Source organism: Grampus griseus (assembly GCF_964374135.1).
Source record: "Grampus griseus genome assembly, chromosome: 3".
NCBI lineage: Eukaryota > Metazoa > Chordata > Mammalia > Artiodactyla > Delphinidae > Grampus > Grampus griseus.
The window spans coordinates 112808790-112829433 of record NC_139019.1 but is presented as its reverse complement, the minus strand read 5'-3'; the positions used below and the strand labels follow the sequence as shown (position 1 = coordinate 112829433).

At 43.1% G+C, this 20644-nt stretch overlaps 2 protein-coding genes across 3 annotated transcripts in view; one reads left to right on the top strand and one right to left on the bottom strand.

Annotated features, from left to right (window-relative positions):
- Positions 1 to 3430: 3430 nt before the first annotated feature.
- On the top strand, positions 3431 to 3742 carry SMIM32 (small integral membrane protein 32; the record flags this gene model as incomplete). Its single annotated transcript, XM_082650003.1, has 1 exon — positions 3431 to 3742. One exon carries the CDS (start codon positions 3431 to 3433, stop codon positions 3740 to 3742), a length of 312 nt encoding a protein of 103 aa, XP_082506129.1.
- A 5767-nt stretch (positions 3743 to 9509) lies between these two features.
- The window catches only part of SMAD5 (SMAD family member 5), a 53731-nt gene continuing 42596 nt past the window's right edge, over positions 9510 to 20644 (bottom strand). The window contains exons 6-9 of one of the 2 annotated variants that reach the window (XR_014296490.1): positions 19056 to 19312; positions 17248 to 17610; positions 15365 to 15403; positions 9510 to 9564 (exon numbers count right to left, since the gene is read on the bottom strand). Coding sequence is in view for 1 of the 2 variants with exons in the window: in XM_082650754.1 (XP_082506880.1) it covers positions 17467 to 17610; positions 19056 to 19312 (401 nt within the window). In the remaining variant the exon portion in view is untranslated. Of the gene's footprint in view, positions 9565 to 11237; positions 17611 to 19055; positions 19313 to 20644 lie in introns of those variants that run through there. The other variant, XM_082650754.1, reaches the window with a different exon arrangement.

Genomic DNA, 20644 nt, shown 5'->3' with positions numbered 1-20644 from the left:
TTTTGGAAAAGAAACAGTGCCCTCCCACTTTGGGACCAAAGGACCCTCTAAAAAGGGCAAGATACCTCCTCCAACTTTACCAACAGGAAAGACGGTTTGACCACACTCTCTGTTAAGTTTCTCACTAGCAAAAGCAGCTTAAGACTGAGTAGATGAGAACAGACTGCCAAGTCTGAGGCTCCAGGGCACCCTGACCCAGCCGTGTGACCTTGGCAGGTGACACCAGTCCTCGGGGCTGCAGCTTCCTCCTTGGGAAAATGGAGGTGCTAGCGTGTCTGTCTCACAGGTTGTGAGCAGCAAGTGCTTGGCCTATGGAAAGAGGTGTGAACCGTGGCTACTAGAACTGCTCTAAATTGGAGGTGGCCCACCACCTCCATTGCAGACTCTGGAACCCAATGCCCAGGTTCAAGTCCCAGTTCCTCCATTCACAGGCTGCAAGGCCTGCAAAATGCAAAATGATGATGAAAAGCAGCAGCTCTGACGAAGGAATGCACATTGCCAGGGACCCCAGGTGCAGAGATTTCCCTGCCCCACCAGGAGCAATGGAGCTGCAGTGACCCTCCATCCACACCAAGTCCTCTGCAGACACCCCCTACTCTTTGCCCACTTCCTGAATGATCACAGCACAATTTTGGAAACCAAAATCACTTACCATAAACCCTTACTTTATAGCCCAAAAGGCTGAGGCCTGGCCCAGATTCCACTTAGGACCTCCCAGCTGAGGCACCCAGCCTTCCTGCCACTGCCTGGTTGTCTTACCTGACCTCATGAGCAGGGTGGAGAGGAAGCCGGGGGTCGGCAGGGCCACCATGACTCCCCACACAAACATATGCAGGAAGTTCCAGGCCAAACCACAAACTAAGCTACAAACCAAAAATATTTTGATGTTTTTCTTCATTTTATATTTTTCAGATGGGCACAATCTTTAATGAAAAAGAAAATTTTAATTTTGTTGTACCTTAAAAAACAAACAAAAAACCCAAGACCCAGAGGGTTACTGACAGCAGGGGCTTCACCTGGATAAAATCCCCTCCATCCAATCCACATGCTGCCTCTCCCCTTGGCTGACGGTGTCCCTGAGGAAGCTTCTTCCGGTTTCACATAATGTCCCTGGGATCCTGCTGGCTGAGTAAAATGCTATCCCAAATAGCTCAGGCCTTCAGAGAAAGGGACTCTGCTCCCTGCCTGAGCAGCCCACATCCACGGCTGCTGCATCACTGTTACGTGGAGGCTGTCCTGTGCTAACATGGATAAACCTTGCCCCTCTCGGAGCCAGCTTTCCCATCTGGAAGATGAGAAGTTGGCCTAAGCAGCGGCCGGGCACAGGGGCTCAGGGCCCTATGCCCTTGGAGCACATTGGGCAGCACCCCAGGACCAAGGTGGGCAGATGGGGTCATGCTAAGTCCTGCCAGGTCCCACTCTCCACCTCACACCCACACCCACCCCCATGCTCAGGGAGGCTCCCCACAGGCCTTGTCCATGGAACTGCAGGAAAACACTGAGGAGGGTCTCCGGAGCATTTCTGCACCTCACTTAGCAAGCAGTCAAACCCTCTGTAGGGTCAGGACAGGCCCACAATTCAGTGTTACAAAGAGCTCGCAGAGGCGTTTCTCCTGGGCTGAGCTGGGCTTTGTGGGAATGCGCTCTGGCCGAGGATGGCCTTGCACACCTTGCTTGCTCTTGTTAAGCCTGTGGGCAGGTGTGAGGTGCAGTGGGGAAGAGGCGAATAACGAACTCATCTTCCCACAGGTTCCTGCAGCCGGTGCTCACCAAGCTCTCCCACATCCTGTACCCCTTGATGGGGGAAGGAGGTGTGGGGGAGGGAGACAAGGCTGTGACCTTGGCTGACCCTGTAGGGGTCTCAGAGCTGGGACTAGGGTGAGGACTGAGGTGCCCAGGGTGCAAAATGGAAGGAGGCACACTCCCTCCTGACCCTGCACTTGCAGAACCTTGAGGGCGATTGCCTCCTTGAGCTTCGTGCCAGACCATGACAGTCCAGGGCAGTCAGTGCTTCTTGAAGAGTGCAGGGGCTGCGGTGGCCAGGCCACTGGTTCCCATTCTAATCTGGGGGGCTTGGAAAACTTCGCAAAGGAAGTGAAGAGTGTGGACTCCTGGAAAGGAGACACCCCTTGGTTCTGCTGACTGCTCACCCCTGTCCTGGCCACCAAGCCTTTGCCAGGGCTGCCAAGGGCAGGTGGGCCATTGCCAGCATCACGTCTTCCTCTTGCCCTCTGTGCCTGAGCAGAACAGGCCAAGGGCGCTGATAAAGTGAGCTCATGGTGGGGAAGCACATGTGTCCTCAGCTAGAGAGGAGCCTGGGCCCACGGAACCAGCCCCAGCTTGTCTGGGAGCCCTCTGCCCTTACCCAGGGCCTCCCTGCCCTCCCCAAACTACCCAGTCTTGGGACTTGGAGCCAACCAGGCTGTGCCTGGAAGGAGAATGTCCACAAGAACAAAAACAGGTATCCATGCCTATCTGAGTCTGGTCTCTGAACCGGTTGGCTGTCCATATTGTCTCTATTTTGCGTGTGTCTCTATTCTCAGGTCTGTAATCGTCTCTTTGTCTGTCTTTCCATGACCCTGTGTTTTTCCTCCCTCCCTCTCTGTGTGTCCTTCTGTCCGAGAGTGATGTGAGGCCAGGCGCGGCGGGGTGTGTGTGTGTGTGTGTGTGTGTGTGTGTGTGTGTGCATACCTGTCCTCTCTCGCTCTCATTGGTTCGCAGCCGCTCCCCGGGGACAGCCGCCGCCAGTCCCGCCCCCCTCCAACCCCCCCACCCCCCCGCCCTGGACCTGAGCGCGCGGGCCGCCTCAGAGCTCAGTCTCCAGCTCGAGACAGGAGCGCAGCAGCCGAAGCCAGCGGGGACAGGTTCTCCGCACACCCGGCATCTCAACAGGGACTCGAGGCTGCAGAATTGCTCTGAGACTCAGCGGCGGCAGCGCGGGAGGACGCGGAGGACTCCCTGTCTGCGCCCTCTGTGCACTCGGCTTCTGGCGGCGCCCAGCAGGGATCCCGAGCTGCGGCCACACTCACCACTCAGCTTTCGCCGCCGCTGTAGCCCAGGGGCGCCCCGGAGCCCGGAGCTCACCGGAGCTGGGGTCCGAGCTGAGAGGGCGGCCGTAAACCCGGGTCGCTGATTCGGGACCGCGGGTTGCGACGGCGAGAAACCCGAAAAGTCCGGGGGTCGCGGGCGCCGAGCCGTCCAGCTCCGAACCGTGGGGTCCACCATCCCACGGGGAGGGCAGCTGAGCGCGGCTGGCTACGGAGCGGCGGCGGCCCGGGGGCTCCGCGGTTCCGGCGACCCCGCAGGCACCTGGCTCACGGTCAGTCACCCGTAGCGGGAAGAGCAGGGCACGCCATGGAAGCGCGGGGCGGCGCCGGGCGGCGCAAAGCGAAGTGAGGCGGTCGGGCCGGGGTCGGCGGCCCCGCGGGCCATGTACGGCGACGTGTTCAACGCCACGGGCGGCCCCGAAGCGGCGGTAGGCGGCGCGCTGGCCCTGGCAACCACGGTCAAGGCGGAGGGCGCTTTGCCGCTGGAGCTAGCTACCGCGCGCGGGATGCGGGACGGCGCGGCCGCCAAGCCCGACCTGCCTACCTACCTGCTGCTCTTTTTCCTGCTGCTGCTCTCCGTGGCGCTCGTCGTCCTCTTCATCGGCTGCCAGCTGCGCCACTCGGCCTTCGCCGCGCTGCCCCACGACCGCTCGCTGCGGGACGCCCGCGCGCCCTGGAAGATGCGGCCGGTGTAGCGGCGGAGCCAGCCACGCCGGCAGGCGCCCGGTGCCGGTCTCGCCACCAGCAGTCGGTGTGAGCCAGGCAGGGTGCATCTGACGCCCCTGGGAACACTGCGCCCTGACCCCAACACCCTTCCCGCCCTCGAGCAGCACCCTGGGCGTCAAGGGAGTAGGAGGCGTTAGGAGGCTGTAGAAGGTCCCGATCCTCGTGGCCGCAGGGAACTAAGGTTCTGCTTCCCTGGAGGACTCTGTCTTCCCTGGAGGACTCTCTCTTCCCTGGACAGCGGGCCCAGCTGAAGGGGTGGGGGGGCGGGCAGGGGGTGCCTTCCTGCAAGACGGCGCTCCTGCCCGTACAAGGGAGCCTTTCTCGCCGCCCGCTGACTTCCCTACTTTGCATACCCAAGGGGCAGGCGCTGTGAGCGCGCAACTACCCGAGCGCGCAGCCAGCCCGGAGCTGCCTGTCCGGAGTCCCCGGCCCTGCAGCCGTCTTCTTACGGCTATTACCACCTCTCCCACTCTTTGCACCGAGAGTCCCACTAGGATCTGAGTGTGAACTCAGCCGGACTTGGGAATGATGGCTCTCGGAAGCTTCGTCCCCTGGGGAAGGAGGGGACTCGAGTTTCAATGGGTCCCGCCCGGGTCTGAGGACCCAGTTTCTCTGCCCGCACGCGCAAAGGGGAAGCCGGTCTAGAGGCGCAGGGTCCCACCTGCAGCACCCTGTGGTCAGGAAATAGTGTCTTCCATCTCCAGAGGCCGCATTTCTACAATAAAACCTCACCGAATTAGACCCAGTGCTGACGACGCTCTGGTCATTGGTTGCGCCACTTGGGAAAGGGGGATAAAGGGCAGGGCGATCCTGAGCTGAGGCTGAGACCCAAGCGCAGCGCGCCTCCCACCTCCCTGTGGCCCAGGTCAGTTTTAATGATGCTTGCTCCTCTCCAGCTCCACCTTTCCCCAGGGTCAGTTACTTGCTCTGGCAAGTGTCTTCCGAGTGGGTCTCAAAGAGGAATTGCTGCCTCATCTGCTGAAAAAAAAAAATTCCCTCTAATAGGGCTCCATGGAGACCTTCCCTGTGGGGTGGTTCCTCCCACCTGGCATCCACTCCGTCGCTCTCAGAGCCTCTCTGGGCCTGAGCCCTTCCAGGAGCCTTTTCTGGACCAGAACCACCTGGTGAAGGGCGGGCCTGAGGGTCAGGCAATGGGGGCAGCTGCTCAGCACTTCTGCCCAAGGTAGACAGGGAGGCCAGCTCTGGAAAACACAGCAGGAAAGCAATGGATGAATAAGCCCAGCTTGGAGGAGCAGATTTCAAAGAACCTGAGAGGGAATAGAAAGAATTGTGATAACCTTGACCATTTTCAAAGTTAATCTAATTCTAGGGAGAATTCTTTACGGTGGTTTAAAAGTTTCAGGAGTCACCTGGCTCATTAGGACACCGGAGCTTAGAGAATGTTTGACTTAAAGGAGATTTGGTAGATTATCTAATCGAGTAGTTTTAAACCATTTAGGGGTCACTCCGATTTTGAGAATCTGAAGAATACTAAGGACGCCTGTCAGGCAAAATGCATACAGGCACACAGTGCTACAAACTTTTTGTGAGGGTTGACACTGAAACCCATCTAAGGACCCCAGCTGAGGCTGGGAAAAGACTTGCTACGGCTCCAGTCTCAGGCTAGGGCTCCTCACCACCACTCCTCCTCAGCCAGTGCCCAAGATCCCCTCCTGCTCCTATCCCATGAAGCAGCAGAGATGAGCAGCTGACAGTTCATCTTGGGCTTGATTACCCATGTCTTGGAGAGCTAACACCAACCAAGCCCTAATGGAGCTAATTCTATGATAACCTCACAGAACAGTTTGGTTTTTGGAAATGTAGCTAAACCTTTCTAGCCTATAGTAATGGTAACTCAGCTAATCCATGTGACCCTTGGTTGCAGAGAAGACAAAATGGAATAAATTTTAAGGAGGTATGAGAGCCCTGGCTGGCATAATGAAATCACACACTGCTGATATGCGGGACCCTCCAGCTTTAGTCTGGGGTCTGTGAGGGGTAAGAGACTAATGTAGAGATAGCGTATTCCGCCTCCACATCTCCCCATGGATAGATCTCAAGGCAGTATGCAGAGTGGTCAGAAGCACAAGCTCTGGAGTCTGTCTGGCTTTAAACCCCAGCTCCACTGCTCACTGGTTGTGTGACCTGTGCAAATTACTTAATCTATCCTAGCCTGTTTCCTTATCTGTGAAATGAGTATTATATCACCTAGCTCTACAGGGTTGAATGTCAAATGATATAATCAGTGTAACATGCTAGCACTCAAATATTAGCTGTTATTGTAACTGAGCCTTAGGCTTGAGGCAGCACTGCCGAAGGGAGAAGCTGACCCACGAACAGGATGTGCTCTCACCACAGCTCTACTGTGACCACAAAAAAATGCGGGGGTGGGGGGGATTATCAGTGGACTTCTGGCTTAGAGGTCATCTGAAGTTCCTGGACCAGAACCAGTTGAAGCCAGAGTGATCCAGGAGGTTCTTGGGATCCCGTAATACAACACTGTCCCAAGGCAGCAAGAGGTTAAAGCTAAAAAATGCTAAGATGGAGATAACTTGGAAACCATCTTTCTGATGTCTCTACAGGGTTTCAGTGGTCTTAGCCACCTCAGCCAAAGGTTTGCCCACTTCAAATGAACAGGTACTTCTGGAAGAAATTCCTAAGGAATTGCGCCGTGTAGATCTGGAATCTAGAAACCAAGCAGGGTCAGTATGAAGAACTGGACTAGGGTTCTGCTTTTTGCCAGGGCTGTGACCCTAAATAATTTCATTCTCATCTCTAGGCTAGTGTTAGACTAGTTGAGCAGTAATGGGTCCTTTGTCATGTGGGACCTAGACCCAGATTCTCCTCTGGAAAGGATGTAGCTGAGTTCATGTCTGTCTTCTGCTGATATGCAGGGTAAGTGGACTATAACGTGGTAACTGGACATTTAGATGGGTATCAGGAAGGTCGATCTATGCACACACATCCTCCTGCCCTTTGTTCTTCCACCAAGCCCATGATGTCTTGGAATTACCTTGGAAGGGCTGGGCCTACAAGCTAAATTGAGGAATAGGACCTATGACACACGTTTTTGGGCTGCTCTTCCATAACCAGTCACTGGGGCAGGAGAGAGGGTTGAGAAGACATTTCTGATGGGGAGTAAGAGGGTGGGTAGGGTGGAAATTAGGGAAGTGGTTAAAGATGCCAGGAACCAGGAGAAGCAGCATAATGTAGAGACCAAGAGCCAGAGTCCTGGAGCCCGGTAACCTGACCTTGGCCATCCACTCCATGCCACGCTCATGCTTCTCGATTTCCGAAAACCTGCTTCCTCATCTGTAAAATGGAGACAATAACAGTACCTGGCTCACGGGATTTTCACCATTGTGGGAGACATTGGAGGTAAGGCGTTCAGCTCATGTTTGACATGTGGTAAGTGCTCGAATGTGAGCTATCCTTATTATTCGCCATCAGGGTGACCATTTCAAAAGTGTTTGCAGCAGCAAAAATAGCAACTGCTTTCCCTCAGTGACTAAAATTCATCACCTTTCCATATAAATTAGACCTTCCTCCAGTCTTCTCCATCTCAGTAAACTGAGCCATCATCTGGTTGCCCAAAGTAAAAAGCACATGGTGGTCATCCTGACCCTGAACTCTTCTTCATCTTCCCATGTGCAGTCCATCCTAGACACCACTCTGCTCCATCTACTCCCCTCCATCTCCACCAACGTGACCTGAATTCAAAGCCCAGCATTCACTTCTGCCTCTCTCCAAAGCACGCGTCCGATCCCAGTATCTGCCTCCAGCCCCAGCTTACACTCCAGTGGCTTCTCTTTGTTCTCAGGATTTAAAACAAAACTCTAACCTTGGCCTACAAGATGCAGCATCCTCTGGCCCCCACCAACCTCTCCAGCCTCATCCCCTCACACTCCTCTTGCACTCCAGGCTCAAGACACAGTGGCCCGTTGATCCCTAAAGCCTCTCTGCCTAAGCTGCTTGTCCCCCCTCCTTCATCCAGCTAATGCCTCCTCATCCCTCAGGTCTCTATCTCTTCCTCAAAATGGATCTGCCCGAGTTCTCAGAGGAGGTCAGTTACATTCATTCACAGCCGCCGATCAGGTCCCTTACCGCAGCCATCAAGTAACTCTGTTGTAGTTCATGGCCTAACGTCTCCCCTCTACTGCCGTGTAAGCTGTAGGAGGTCAGGGACAGCATGTGCCTGCTCTGCTCACTGCTGCTTTCCTAAGGCCCAGCATAGCGTTAAGCACAAAATAGACACTGAATAAGTATTTGTTGACTGGAATATAATGGAAAGACAGCTAGAGGTTAAGGTAAACTCTTGCCTGTGGGTTCTTCATCCCAACACTTCACCTTTGATTTGCTGCCTTAAACTAAACTTGCATCAGATGAAATATTGAGTTGAACACTCCTCATTGATCAGGCCTCCAACTGGCCTGTTTCCTGGAGGTAGTAATCCACCAAGTTGTTAGCAACTGACATTTCTTGTCTCCATCTATGTAACACTTCAGTTATTATTGTATCCTGCAGAGACTAAAGAATGTGCAATTTAAAAGTCTGTACCTTTAGCTATTTCTGCTTGAATTACTCCTTTTCCTGCAGGGAAGCTGAGTTCTTTACCATGTCATTCATATGCTTTCTGAATTGCCTTGACTAAGAATCAACTAAATCACTACTTCACATACTGACTCCCTCACCTCTTCTTGGACTTTGATCAGAGATTTCCTTCTCAATGAGACCGTCTCTAGTTTCTGGATCTAAACCTTCAACCACCTTCCTTCTCCCGCCCCTGACATTTCAAATCTTCCTTTCCTACTTTTTCTCCTTAGAACTTACCACTACCCTATATATTTTTTGTCTTATTTTGTCTCCATCAACCGGAATGAAGATGCTTGAGAGAAAGTATTTTTGTTTTATTCAGTTTTTCCTCAGCCTGACATCTAATAGGCCCTCAAATATTAGTTAAACAAATGAACAAACAACCTGATACTGCTCACGTAGGACCAGAAAAAAATCAAGATATTCGGAAAAACAGGAGTAGAGCCTGTTTTTTAAAGTCTCCTTGATTCTCCATTTCTGCCCCTCCTCCACCCTCCAAAATTCATCAAATAACCCTAACTAGATAGAGACTGAAACCACTAAACTATGTTATAGTTTCGCTTTCCATGAGGGCAGGAATGACTCCCTGCGACAGCTCTGCGGCCGAGCCTGAAGCCTGACTTGCAGTAAGCACGCAATAAAGGTCTGGTGAGGGTAAGTGAAGAAGCAAGTAAGGACTCGCCAGGTTACAGCCTGACTGTTACAACAAAGAGCACTCCCCACCTCCAAGTTTCCTTTCCACATAACCTTCCAAGAGTAGCACAACTCTGTCGCCCTCATCCCTTGGCTCCCGTGTCCACCTTGAGGTGGCTACTCTAGTTCCTGCCATGCTATCTGCATTCTAGCCACAGGGAAGGGGGGAAAAAGCAAGAGGGCTCCTCTGTGGAGCATTATGCCAAAATGACACGTATCATTTCTGCTATTATGCCAATGGTCATAGCTTAGTCGCATGACTGGCCACAGCTGAAAGGGAGGCTGGGAAATGTGGTATGCAGCTGGACAGAGGTGTTCAACGATTAAGGAGAGAAAATGGGTATGGTAAACGTCTAGCAGTTTATTAAACAGACAGTAAAAGGACAGCACCTTTCTTTTCATATGAAGATCATCTTTGCAGGCTCCCTGTTCATACATAACGAGTTTGTGCTTGCATTCATCATCTTCACCTTCACTGCCATCATTAACTTGGCCTAAACAAATTCTGTAAAATTCACAGAATTTTATGTAAAGAAAAGACAACCAAGGGATGTTTACCATTAATCTTAACTAATGTCTGCATAGCCCTTCAAACCCTCCTCTGCTTTCTCTCCCCCCACAATCACACACGCACTCTCTTTAGCAAAATTAATCTTTTATTCTGAAGTACAAACACAGGTCACTGTTCTGTTTCTCAAAGGCACTGCATAGGGTGCCCCACCTGAATGCAATTAAAGGCCTGACCCTCAGGCACAACAGTTGGGGGTGATATTATGGAATCTAAACCAGGGCACTAAAATCTAACTACAGGGTTCTTAACACTGCCGCCCCTGCCCCTGTAAGCCATGAACTAAAAAGCACACTTTTTTTGTTGTTGTTGTTATTTTCTCTTGTCAAATACATCAAGGAAACTGTGCCCTTTTGATTCTCTGGGAAAATATTAAATGTCAACAGGTTAAAGCTCCAAGTTGCCTGTTAATTTTGTAGGTTCTCTAAGCAACAATCCAGGAGCCTGATAACTTTGGGGCAAAGGTCCAAAAGCTCAAAGAGAAAGAATAAATATGAACGTTCTTAGTTGAGTTTCCCCCTTTCTTCTCCTATGAGGTGGGTAATAAAGAGATCTAATAAAGTACTGAGCTCCAATCCATTCAATTAAGTATTGTCTTATTACATAATTTAAAGCTAAATTCTAGTATAAAAAATCATATCTGGTTTCAGTACTCTCATTCATTCAACAAATATTCGACTGCTTACAATATATCAAAAACTGTTCTAGCAGTGGGAACACATATCTGGCCACAGCTTACATTCCCATGAGATGACACAGTCTATAAACAGGGTAGAGAAATAAAACATGTAGGATGTTGGACGGTGATAAATGCTATGGAGAATGAAAAACTTTTTTTTCTTTCTCCTTCTTTTCCAAAGTCTTATTTTCCTTCTTTCTGAACGCCTTCCCAGATTAATCCCAATTGGCTCCTTCTGTCACTTCAGCAGTCTCATTAAAATATCTGGAGAGCTAAGCTTGATGTAATATGTTTTGGAAAGGTCTGCCATTCAACAAAACAAGAGACAGCTCAGAGGACAATGCTCTCTTGGGGATACAGAATTCAAGAAACACTTTGGAACCAAACCAATTTCTCTTAGAACCCTTTCAAAAAAGGAGCTATAGCTTCACCCATAATCAGCTAAATTCTTGTCAAAGAAAGGAAAGGACTGATGTAGAATGACTACCTGAATAGTTTAGAAGGATACATTCACAGATGTTTAGTGGTTCACTATTGGTTTGGGATTTTTAGTTCATACTTTTCTCTACTATTAAAATTCTCAGCATTTATCTCAGATAAAACTATTATTTAAAATGAAATAAAAGGTGACAGGAAAGGGGTAAGAGATTAAGAAAAAGTATAAGAAGGCTTTCAAAATCCATCCCAAACATCAAAAAACTGCCTCACGAAACACCCCTCACAGCAACTATAACACACGTCCACTTGAAACAATATTGATAATAATCTTAACCACCAACCTAAATCCTCCGTCCACCCCCATGCAACATACTTTAAGATGGAGATAGTTAAGCAAGGTGCCAAAAACTCTTCCTTATATTTTCCCTATAGCCCCTTTAAAATACAACCACAAAAAGTGATTTAGACGGAAAGAACACAGGACTTTTTTTTTTACAAAAGTCAGTTTATTAAGATAGGCTTACAAATTCAACAACAAAAAACACAGTAATATTTAACATGTTAAATGGGAGGGGGAAATACTTTCTTATAGCCCGCTGATAGCCTTCTTATAAATATTTATAAAATATGAATTGCATCAAAACTGCTGTAATATGGAATAGCATTAGCCACTGAGTTCTCGCGTCTAAAAGAAAATTGAAGCCGCTGTCACAATTGATCCCTGTCACCTGAACTGTTTTGGCTATTGCAATTTGAAAACTAATTATCTTAAATCTGAGAGAAGCCAACACCACCTCTCACTGTTCACTGAAATCTTTTGCCAGAACAAATGTTTTTAAAGTATGCTTCTAAAACAGTGAACTTGCTACTAAACGCCTTACACTTGAAATAAAAAAAAAAAAAAGAAAAAAAAAGCATAAGAAGAAACTGATTTGCAATTTGCAGATATGGATTCTTTTGATGAAGCCTTTTCTCTAAAGAGAATAATAAGAGCTTTTATATTTATTCTTTCAGGTTAAAATATTTAGTTTGGGTTTTTCTAGTGGGGACACATGGATTTTCACCATCCCCTTCTAATTAGAATAAGTTTGTACTTCTTGTATATACAACACAGAACGTAGTAAAAGTAGGCAGGCATTTGGTGGGGATGACAAAACTAATCTGTGATTTTGAACTTCTTTTAAAAGGAGAAAATTAAGAAAAACAAGGCTAATTCGCAAAGTGGGTAATCAAGGATTAATCTACTAAGGTCAAGTAGCATCAGAAATAATTCCTCTGATTCAAAGAAGTAGCAGAAATGTAAGAGATGATGGTTATGATAATAATAATAACAAAAGAGTTCTGATGTGGCGGGCACTAAGTACTATATTTGTATTACTTTATTTAAACTTCCCCCAAATCCTACGAGTAGACTTTTACTTTACAGATCAGGAAACTGAGGCACAGAGTGGTTAAGCCTAAGGGCACAGAGTTAAGGAAGCTCTGAGGTCCAGGACTCAAATGCAGGCAAGCAGACTCCAAAGCCAGCTCTGCTAACAACTATTCTGTCTCTCAATCATCTGGTCAAGACCTCTAATTTTAGATAGAGCTAGGGAAGGGAAATTAGTGGTTAAACTAAAAAACCCCAGACTCTAGATTCAAATCCTTTTTCAAAACAAAACTAAACTAACAGAGAAAAACACATCAACTCTCTTATAAACAGAATAGAAACATACTGATCCTTCTGAGGAAACCTCATGCTGGGTGGAAAGGCCTAGTATATTCAATTTCTATCGCTAGTGCACAAACAGATAACACAGCCGGTCACAGCAACTGATAATCTCATCCTTTTTTATAACTTCACTCAATGAAACATGTTAAATCAAAAAAGAATAGCCCCCAAAACAAACAAAAACACACATTAAGCAGATTTTGAGATTTATTAAAATAAAGTATTAGCAAACAATATCCAAAAACAAAGTTCTTAAGAGTTATGGCTTTGAAAAGCACAATATAGTAAAACCTAATACATTTTTATAAGTATCAAAAAGATAACAGAATTGAAGCATGTTGCTAGAATTTCATTTTCTACAACATAAACAGAAGAAGAACAAGTACAAGTAAGAAGCAGACCTAGAGTGCAGCCAGTGATTTGGTCTTTATCATCTGCATATGAAATATCTTTTTAAGAGAACATGGGCAGGATTACACACAAATACCCAGTTTTCATGATTACAGTCCTACCCAATTTTAGCATAAGTGATTTTCAAAATGCAACTTTAACCAACCACGTTGAAAAGAAAAGCACTTGCCCAACTATTATCTCCAAGAGTCCCTACAGTTAAAATACTTTATGAATAAATCAAAGCAACATCATCTCCAATGGTATTAGAAGGGAAAATCTGATTCTAAAAGACTTCTTCTTTACTTGGGATTGTTTGGCCTCACTGGAGTTCTGTTATAGCTAACACCAGCTAGTATTAAGAAGGTACTACCTATCAACGGGGTAAAACAAAATCTACCTCTACACAAAATTTCAAACTTTTAAAAAACAGTTATCTTCAAATAAATCCTTAAAGGACAATGGTTTATGACGAATTTAGGAATTTTAAGAACTGAATTATTTGGACACAAACCTTTTTCACTCTGTCATAAATAACAGAAGAATCCTGCTCTGAGACTAGATCTTTTCAACAAAACAACTCACCACGTGTTTTACAGCAATTGCTACAGCAAATATTACAGCATAAGCTCTTATTTTTAAAAAAATTTGGTATGTAAAATCCTTCTCATTGGTTTTTGTAAATCATCCAATTTTAGGGTAACACCTCAATCATAATAACTGCATTTTAGAAGAGAAGTTTCTATTATGAAAAATCCAATATAACAAAGGCTTGACAAATACTCTTACCTCTTGTAATTAGGACATGCTAAACTTCAATCCAGTGAATTACAAAGAACTAACTAAATTTCTGTTTAGCAGGTATGGAATAGAATTGTTTACATAAAAGAAATGCCTCAAATTCTCTCTCCATACATGCATCTTCTGTGAGAAGGAAACCTCCCCAGTCCCACCTGTTTTAATGAGGAAAATGCTACTCTCCAGGGGTTGAAACAGGCATCAAACCTGAGATTACCACCCAAAAAGCTGCGCTACCGAATATCTGAGGAGATGCCCATAAACCAATACTTAGGAAAACTCCTGCCAATGAAAATCACCAAACACTTCTAAAACCAGCAGGCTATCTACTACCTTAAAAGATTCTTGCTTATCTAGCTGATGGGTATAATGAGGACACACATTCATAATTCCTACCAGAGAGATTAAGTGAGGATTTAACTAATAAGACAAGGAAGAGCTCTGAGCCTCTTAAAAGTTAATAGGTCCAAAATTTAAATCACCATCGGAAGCTGAATTTAATAATTATCAAAAGATTTTTCCTTCTTCAGAAAGTATAAAAGATATTAATATATTTTAAGTAGGAGAATGATAATGATCCAAAGTAATATTAAGCAAGCAACTAGAAAAAGTATAAAGAAATGGAACTAAAATGGTATATTAGATGCTCTCTGTAATAGAAATACAACACTTAAACAGGTACTATCAAAGTTGAATTTAGAGTTTCTCTGCTACTGGCATGATTTCATTTTTGTATAAACTTTCTCCTTTAAAAGAACATTATTACAGGGGAACTGTTTCCCACAGGTACTCTAAGATAATACTGAAGGTTATATAATGTGAGCCCCAGTCCTTATCTTAACAATAGATTCCAAATCTGAATACTTACTGATCATTTTACATCCTAAAAGAATGTCTTACTCTCAAATGTTATGAAAAGTATAAAATAGCTACACCCTCTTTCCATACTATTAAGTATAACTTATTGAACTACCTATTGACAGTAATCTTACTGTGGATTTCACCTCAGAAACCCAGACAATTCTATTATCATACTGATAGTTTACTTACATAACAAGAAAATGTAAAAAGTGATTTATAGTCTGATATATATATTTGACATTTAGATTGATGTCTTCCTTAAATTTTCTCTAAAGAAAAAACGTTCACTTCAGTAGATCAGTAACATGCCTACTAGTTTATATTCCATAAGGTAAGCCAGGTAATTATGTAGAGATGTTAGTCAAATGCACCTCTTAAATTATTTTTTCCAGTCAGCATCTTTTTGTTGCTTTAATCCATTACTGAGATTAATTTCGATTCTGTTCCTCTTTTTGCATTTACCAAACTGGCTGTAGTTTTATTATTCCCAGACTCTGTCTTTTCAGCTGGCGTGTATTTATTTCAATGTTGTACATGCTATAAAATGTGATTTTTCTGGTTGTGATGATGTTTTCATAAATTTGACTATAAACCATTCTGGAGATTAAATGAAAGCTTAAAACTGTAATTTTATGAAATGGTTTCTTTCAGAGGTGCTTTTTTCATTGGTAGAATTTTACTTAGTTTTTTTAATCTCACTGGCTAATTTTTATTTCCCATCCATTCCTGTACTGAGCATCCTCAGGAATTATAGGACCAGCTGGATTGAATGAAGTTTTCATATAAAACTCAGGGATGTGGAGTTAACAACTTTTAGGAAATACAACAGGCTTAATTATACTTCTATATGAAACTCTTACCAGTTAATTGCTTCAGTACTGTCATTCGAGACACAGCTCCTTAGAGAAAACACAGAGAAAGCCAATCACATAAAATCTTGCTAACTCTAAAGGCTGTTACATGAATAAAAACAATTTTTAATTAACTCAGTTGTAAGCATCAATAAAACAATTCAATAGTTTCCACCAGCTCAAGCCCACTGAAGTTGATTACATGTATCTGCCAGTCAACCTAGGTAGTTATTCTACAAATTTGTTCCAAAGATTGTGCCATGAGCCTGTTAAGTAGAAGAATGATGCTCAGGTGACTGTCAGAAAGTTTCCTTTTACTTAGCAAAGGACTGTGAGCTGGAACACATATGGCACTTCATCTGAGAGAACTAAAACCATCCATTGGCTGCACTTTATAAAAGCAATAAATAATGTTATGGAAAACAAAAGGAACTGCATTCTCCTTTACTCAAAAAATGCATTTTTTTCCTCATAAGAGCACAAAGGGCAAAGTAGAAAGTCAAATGAAACTAACATTTTAAACAGAAGACTGACATGGCTCCACATATTTTTAAAAGGCACTGGAAAATAAGCTTCTTCTAATAGGTAAGTTAGGTGATTTTTTTTTCCCAAAATAATGTATTTGTTCTTCATGCCATAACTAAGTGTCCATCTGACTGCTCCCTAGAAAAAGAGGTTAAGAGTCCTTTACTCAAAGCCCTTAAGCATGACTGATTAAATGAATATTTTAGAGTTTTCATGTCTTTCCTCTCTGAGGATTGTGGAGACTGGTATCCACATAGGTGCTAAAAAAAATGGAAAAAGAGCACCCATGGTAACTGAGAGAATAGTCTGTATTCTTTGATATGTGAATGTTTTCAAATCAGCTAGCTCAATTCATTTAAGCATCAGACAGGTGGCCTCATCCTTGGGGCCAGACTGAAGAGGCTCCTATGGCTACAGGACACAGGTCCTTGCATGGGGAAACAGACACAAGTAAGAGCAATGGGATGAAGTACATGATTTTCCAACATTAATATCATCCTGCAGGGAATTAAAAAGGCACCTTCAATTGGAGCTACAGAATAACAGTCTTACAATCTAGGTTGAAAATACAACAAAAGCTAGAAAAAGCATAACTTCCTATAACTGTAATCTATAAATTGCAGTGTTTAATACAAAAGGGGTACCAAGGAAGCAAGGATGAACATGTAAGTCCAAGTCACTTGAGTGTGTTTCACAAAAGGTTACTCTAAAAACTATCACCCATCAAAGTGCAAAATAAAAGATTAATGCATGTCAAAATTAGAGTTCTTGCAACATTGGCCAAAAGCAGCAAACACAACTGCACAAGGCCGTGCATGCACTGTCACCAGCTATAAAGTAGTACTTATGACAGATCTGAGTAAATGACATGTACTGGAGATCCGTTGTTTGCAGTAAGTTTTTTTAAAAAAAGGAAATATTTTACAAAAGATAATATTGAGTGAAGTCACAATACACTGACAAACATTTAGCTGTATTAAATGTAAATTTTATGTCACTTAGAAAACTATCACTTGGCTTTTACTGAACACTACCTGTTAGAGCAGTGCATAGTGTTCCTTCAAATAAACGACTTTTTTTTTATAGTTTCCTTTAAGCCCCTACCATATGCTTTTATAAAACAATGAATTACACTTTTTTAAAGCTGGTAGGACTAAGAAACTGGTAAAAGTACAGCTTCTGGAGAATCAAGAATAGAACGGAAGACTCTCATTGAACACCTTCTTATACTGTTATAATTTTCATCATGTGATCTATTACTTTTCCAAAAAAATTTAACAAATAAAAAAACTGCTGGGACAATAAGGCAAAAGTATGTTCCAGTTTAAGATCAATGCCAAACTTCTGAACTGGGGCACAATACTCACTTTGCATCTTTCACAACACTTTTGAGAGTTAATCACATGAACATGAATACAAACAGATGTTGATTCATCACAAAAACAAATGTATTGGTCACAATTATGTAGAAAAAAAATAAGCTGTAATATCTGTTTTCCATGTAAGCTCACAGTATCTGTACTGAAATTTTCCCTAAAATTAAAACAAGTCCACTAATAATATAACTGAAAAAGAATACTTCTACACTATGAAACAGAAGAAATGGGGTTTAGAGGGGAGCCCATCTGAGTGAGGACTTTATCCAGCCACTGAAGAGGCCCATGAAGATGAATCTCAATCCAACATGGGGTGCTGGTAACATCTTGCCGGTGATATTCTGCTCCCCAGCCCTATGAAAATGAACAGATAACATGGCAAGTCACGTTTTAAATTGTCAACCAGTCGAAACCAATCTCAACACACTAACAAAAATACACTTTAACAGTAGAGATATACAGACATACCTAAAGGAAAAACTATCACAAAACCAATCTTAGCATTCACCATGAAATTAAAAGCAACACAATAGCTGCATCATTATAATAACATATAATCCCTTAATAGAAACCCTTGGAACAAGATATGTTTCAGAATTCTTTTTTTTATTACTTTTAGGAAGTTAATAATGGTAAAATACCTCATAATTAAAATATTAATATTCCTGCAGTGAGCTAGATTCTCTCTTAATGGGATAAATAAAACTCAAATATAACCTCATGTAAGTTCACATCAGATTTTGTAAACAAAAAGTTTTCGATTTTCAGGGGTTTTTTTAAACATCAGATAAGGCGTTGTAAATCTGATCAATGCATACAAATGTAATTAAAGTGGCAGTCACATATCATTATCCTTTAAGATGGGAAATTACTGGGATGAATTGAGCTGGACCACTTTAGCCTAAAACTCCAAAGAGTAAAACAGAATTTTTCCACTTCTATTTGCCTGAATTTAACTAGCTCTCTGCTTTACTGCTTACAGTAGTCCTGGCCCAGGAAAAGTAAGCAGCTGTGATGAGGGTGGATTGGGAGACTAAATTGAATATGCAAAAGCCATGTTTCTATAGAAGGCAAGGGAAATGCCTTCAGGGCTATTGATAAACTGCTGCATAAACAGGCCTATAACAAAGCCTATAGCAAGAAAACACTGGGCTGTGGGGCTGTGGGCCAAAAAGAAAAAAAACGTACACAGAGCATTTGACAATTGCTCTTCTTTGGCTAAATCCTTAAGGAACAAGCAGGTACAGGACAGGTTGCTGAAATATAACACCAAAATTCTTTCTAAATTTTGCTTATGCACCATCATTTGGAATACCAATAAAATTAGGCCAAGAGCAAATGATAAATTTGAAAAGTTCTTTGAACTTTTCAAATCCTTAATAACAGAGCTTAAAACAAGGAAAATAATTTTAGTATGGTAAAGAATTCTTTACATCAACCTAATGGGATCCAATAATGATTGAAACTGCTGAAGCTAAGAAACTTAAAAAGCAATTTTAATATTAAATGCTTTCTAGCAATTTAGCCTTTAACTGAAATTCTTTTATAAACTCAGCCCCTATTCAATATCAATATCAATACTGAGCACTTTATAATGTCTGGATTATAAAATAAAATCTTAGACCAATCATGTGGTTTAAGTTATAAATTCAAGAATTTTATTTAAAAACCTATTAAATCAGGTAAAAAATAGTTACTACCTTTCATTTAACAAAGACTTTTTAAAATTATAACCTACAGACATATAATATACATATTTACAGTGACTCAAATTAAACTACAGGTCACAACCCACTCACCTTGACAAAACTCATTCGAATGGTACACATTTTGGTAAGCTCATATACTGCCTCAAATCCATGGTTGACAGACTGAGCCAGAAGCTGGGCAAACTCCTGATTGTTAAAAATTTTGAGGCTGCAGCTGCTGGGAATCTTACAGACAGTGGTAGGATGAAAGCCATGATGAAAGTTGCAGTTCCTACTCTGTACAAATATGCTGCTGTCACTGAGGCACTCTGCATACACCTCTCCACCAACATAGTACAGATGAACACCTTAAAAAGACAGGCATTACAAGAGTAAACTTAACAAAGCAGTATAATGAAATCGAGGAAGTTGTATGAGGTGCAACCAAGAATAACCACTACACTATAGCAAGTCTTCAGACAGGAGCTACCACTAGATGGCCTTATGCTGCCAAAGATAATCAAGAGGTTAATGTGCCTAAATCTAAAATGATCCTCAAATAACTAAGACTTAAGCCTCATGTTGGCAGCATATTAGGTTATCAGTTCTCAGGTTTTTTTTTCCTTTTCCAACAATCATTTATCATCTCTATGAAAGAAAGCAATGGCAAAAAAAAAATCCCCAAAAAGCACCTTATGATGAGTCCTTTCAAAGGAATTCTTAGTGCTATCAACTATCATGAATAGCTGTTTGGCAAAAAGTTTTGCACTCTTTTTTCTAATGGAAAGGTCTGCAGCATTTAAAAAAAAAGAAGCTAAGTCACATATGTAATTTCAGGTCATAGGAAAAGCCTTTAAATGGCAGATGTATTTTACTTTCCTTTAAAAAAAATGTTTTGGGTATTTAAAATATATATAAATAATATATGAATGTTCAATATTTAAAAATTCAAATTATATAGCTAGAGCTGAAGTTGTTCCCAACTTTTCTCTACTGCAAATAGTACTAAAAAGACCATCATAGTACACACATGTGAGTCACAGACTAGTTTCAGGCTATGACATTAAAAACTAGTTTTGCTTCTGGGCAAATAAAAATGAGCCATGGAAGAAAGGATCCTAGAACTGTATACTGGGAAAAAAGAGGAAAATGATTCTAGAATTTAAGAATTCACCAAGTAGATTTCTCTTAAATTATTCTACTGCAGAATGAAAAATCAATGCATAGAAGTGAGGCATTTTACCTAAAAAAATCATGGCAAGTTGACAGTTCTGTCAAAAAAGAATGGAAACTTTCTTTCCAACTTATTTTTGGACATAGTATTTTTCTGAATCTCTTCTATAAGAAATCATTTTACAATTAAAGTTATTTACCTTTTGTTCCTAATTTGGACCAAGACTTCCTCAAGTCAAAGAAGCAAAAAGTAGCAAGTGGTAAAAACAAAACTTCTTAAAAGAGAGGCAAACAGCTCTACCTGGGATAGGTTTCCTTTCTGACCACTTGATGCATGAGACATTTCACTGCAATGTGAAAAGTTCCTTGTTTGCTGTGGCAACTATCTTGCAGGATGAATTATAAATAAAACCCTGTTACCTGAATTTAAAAGGTGGGAGAAGTGGCAGTGAAGCCATTGAAGACTTACGTCATTCAAACTGGATATCCTACCAGTAACCCTGTTCCTCTAACATAATGGAAATTCT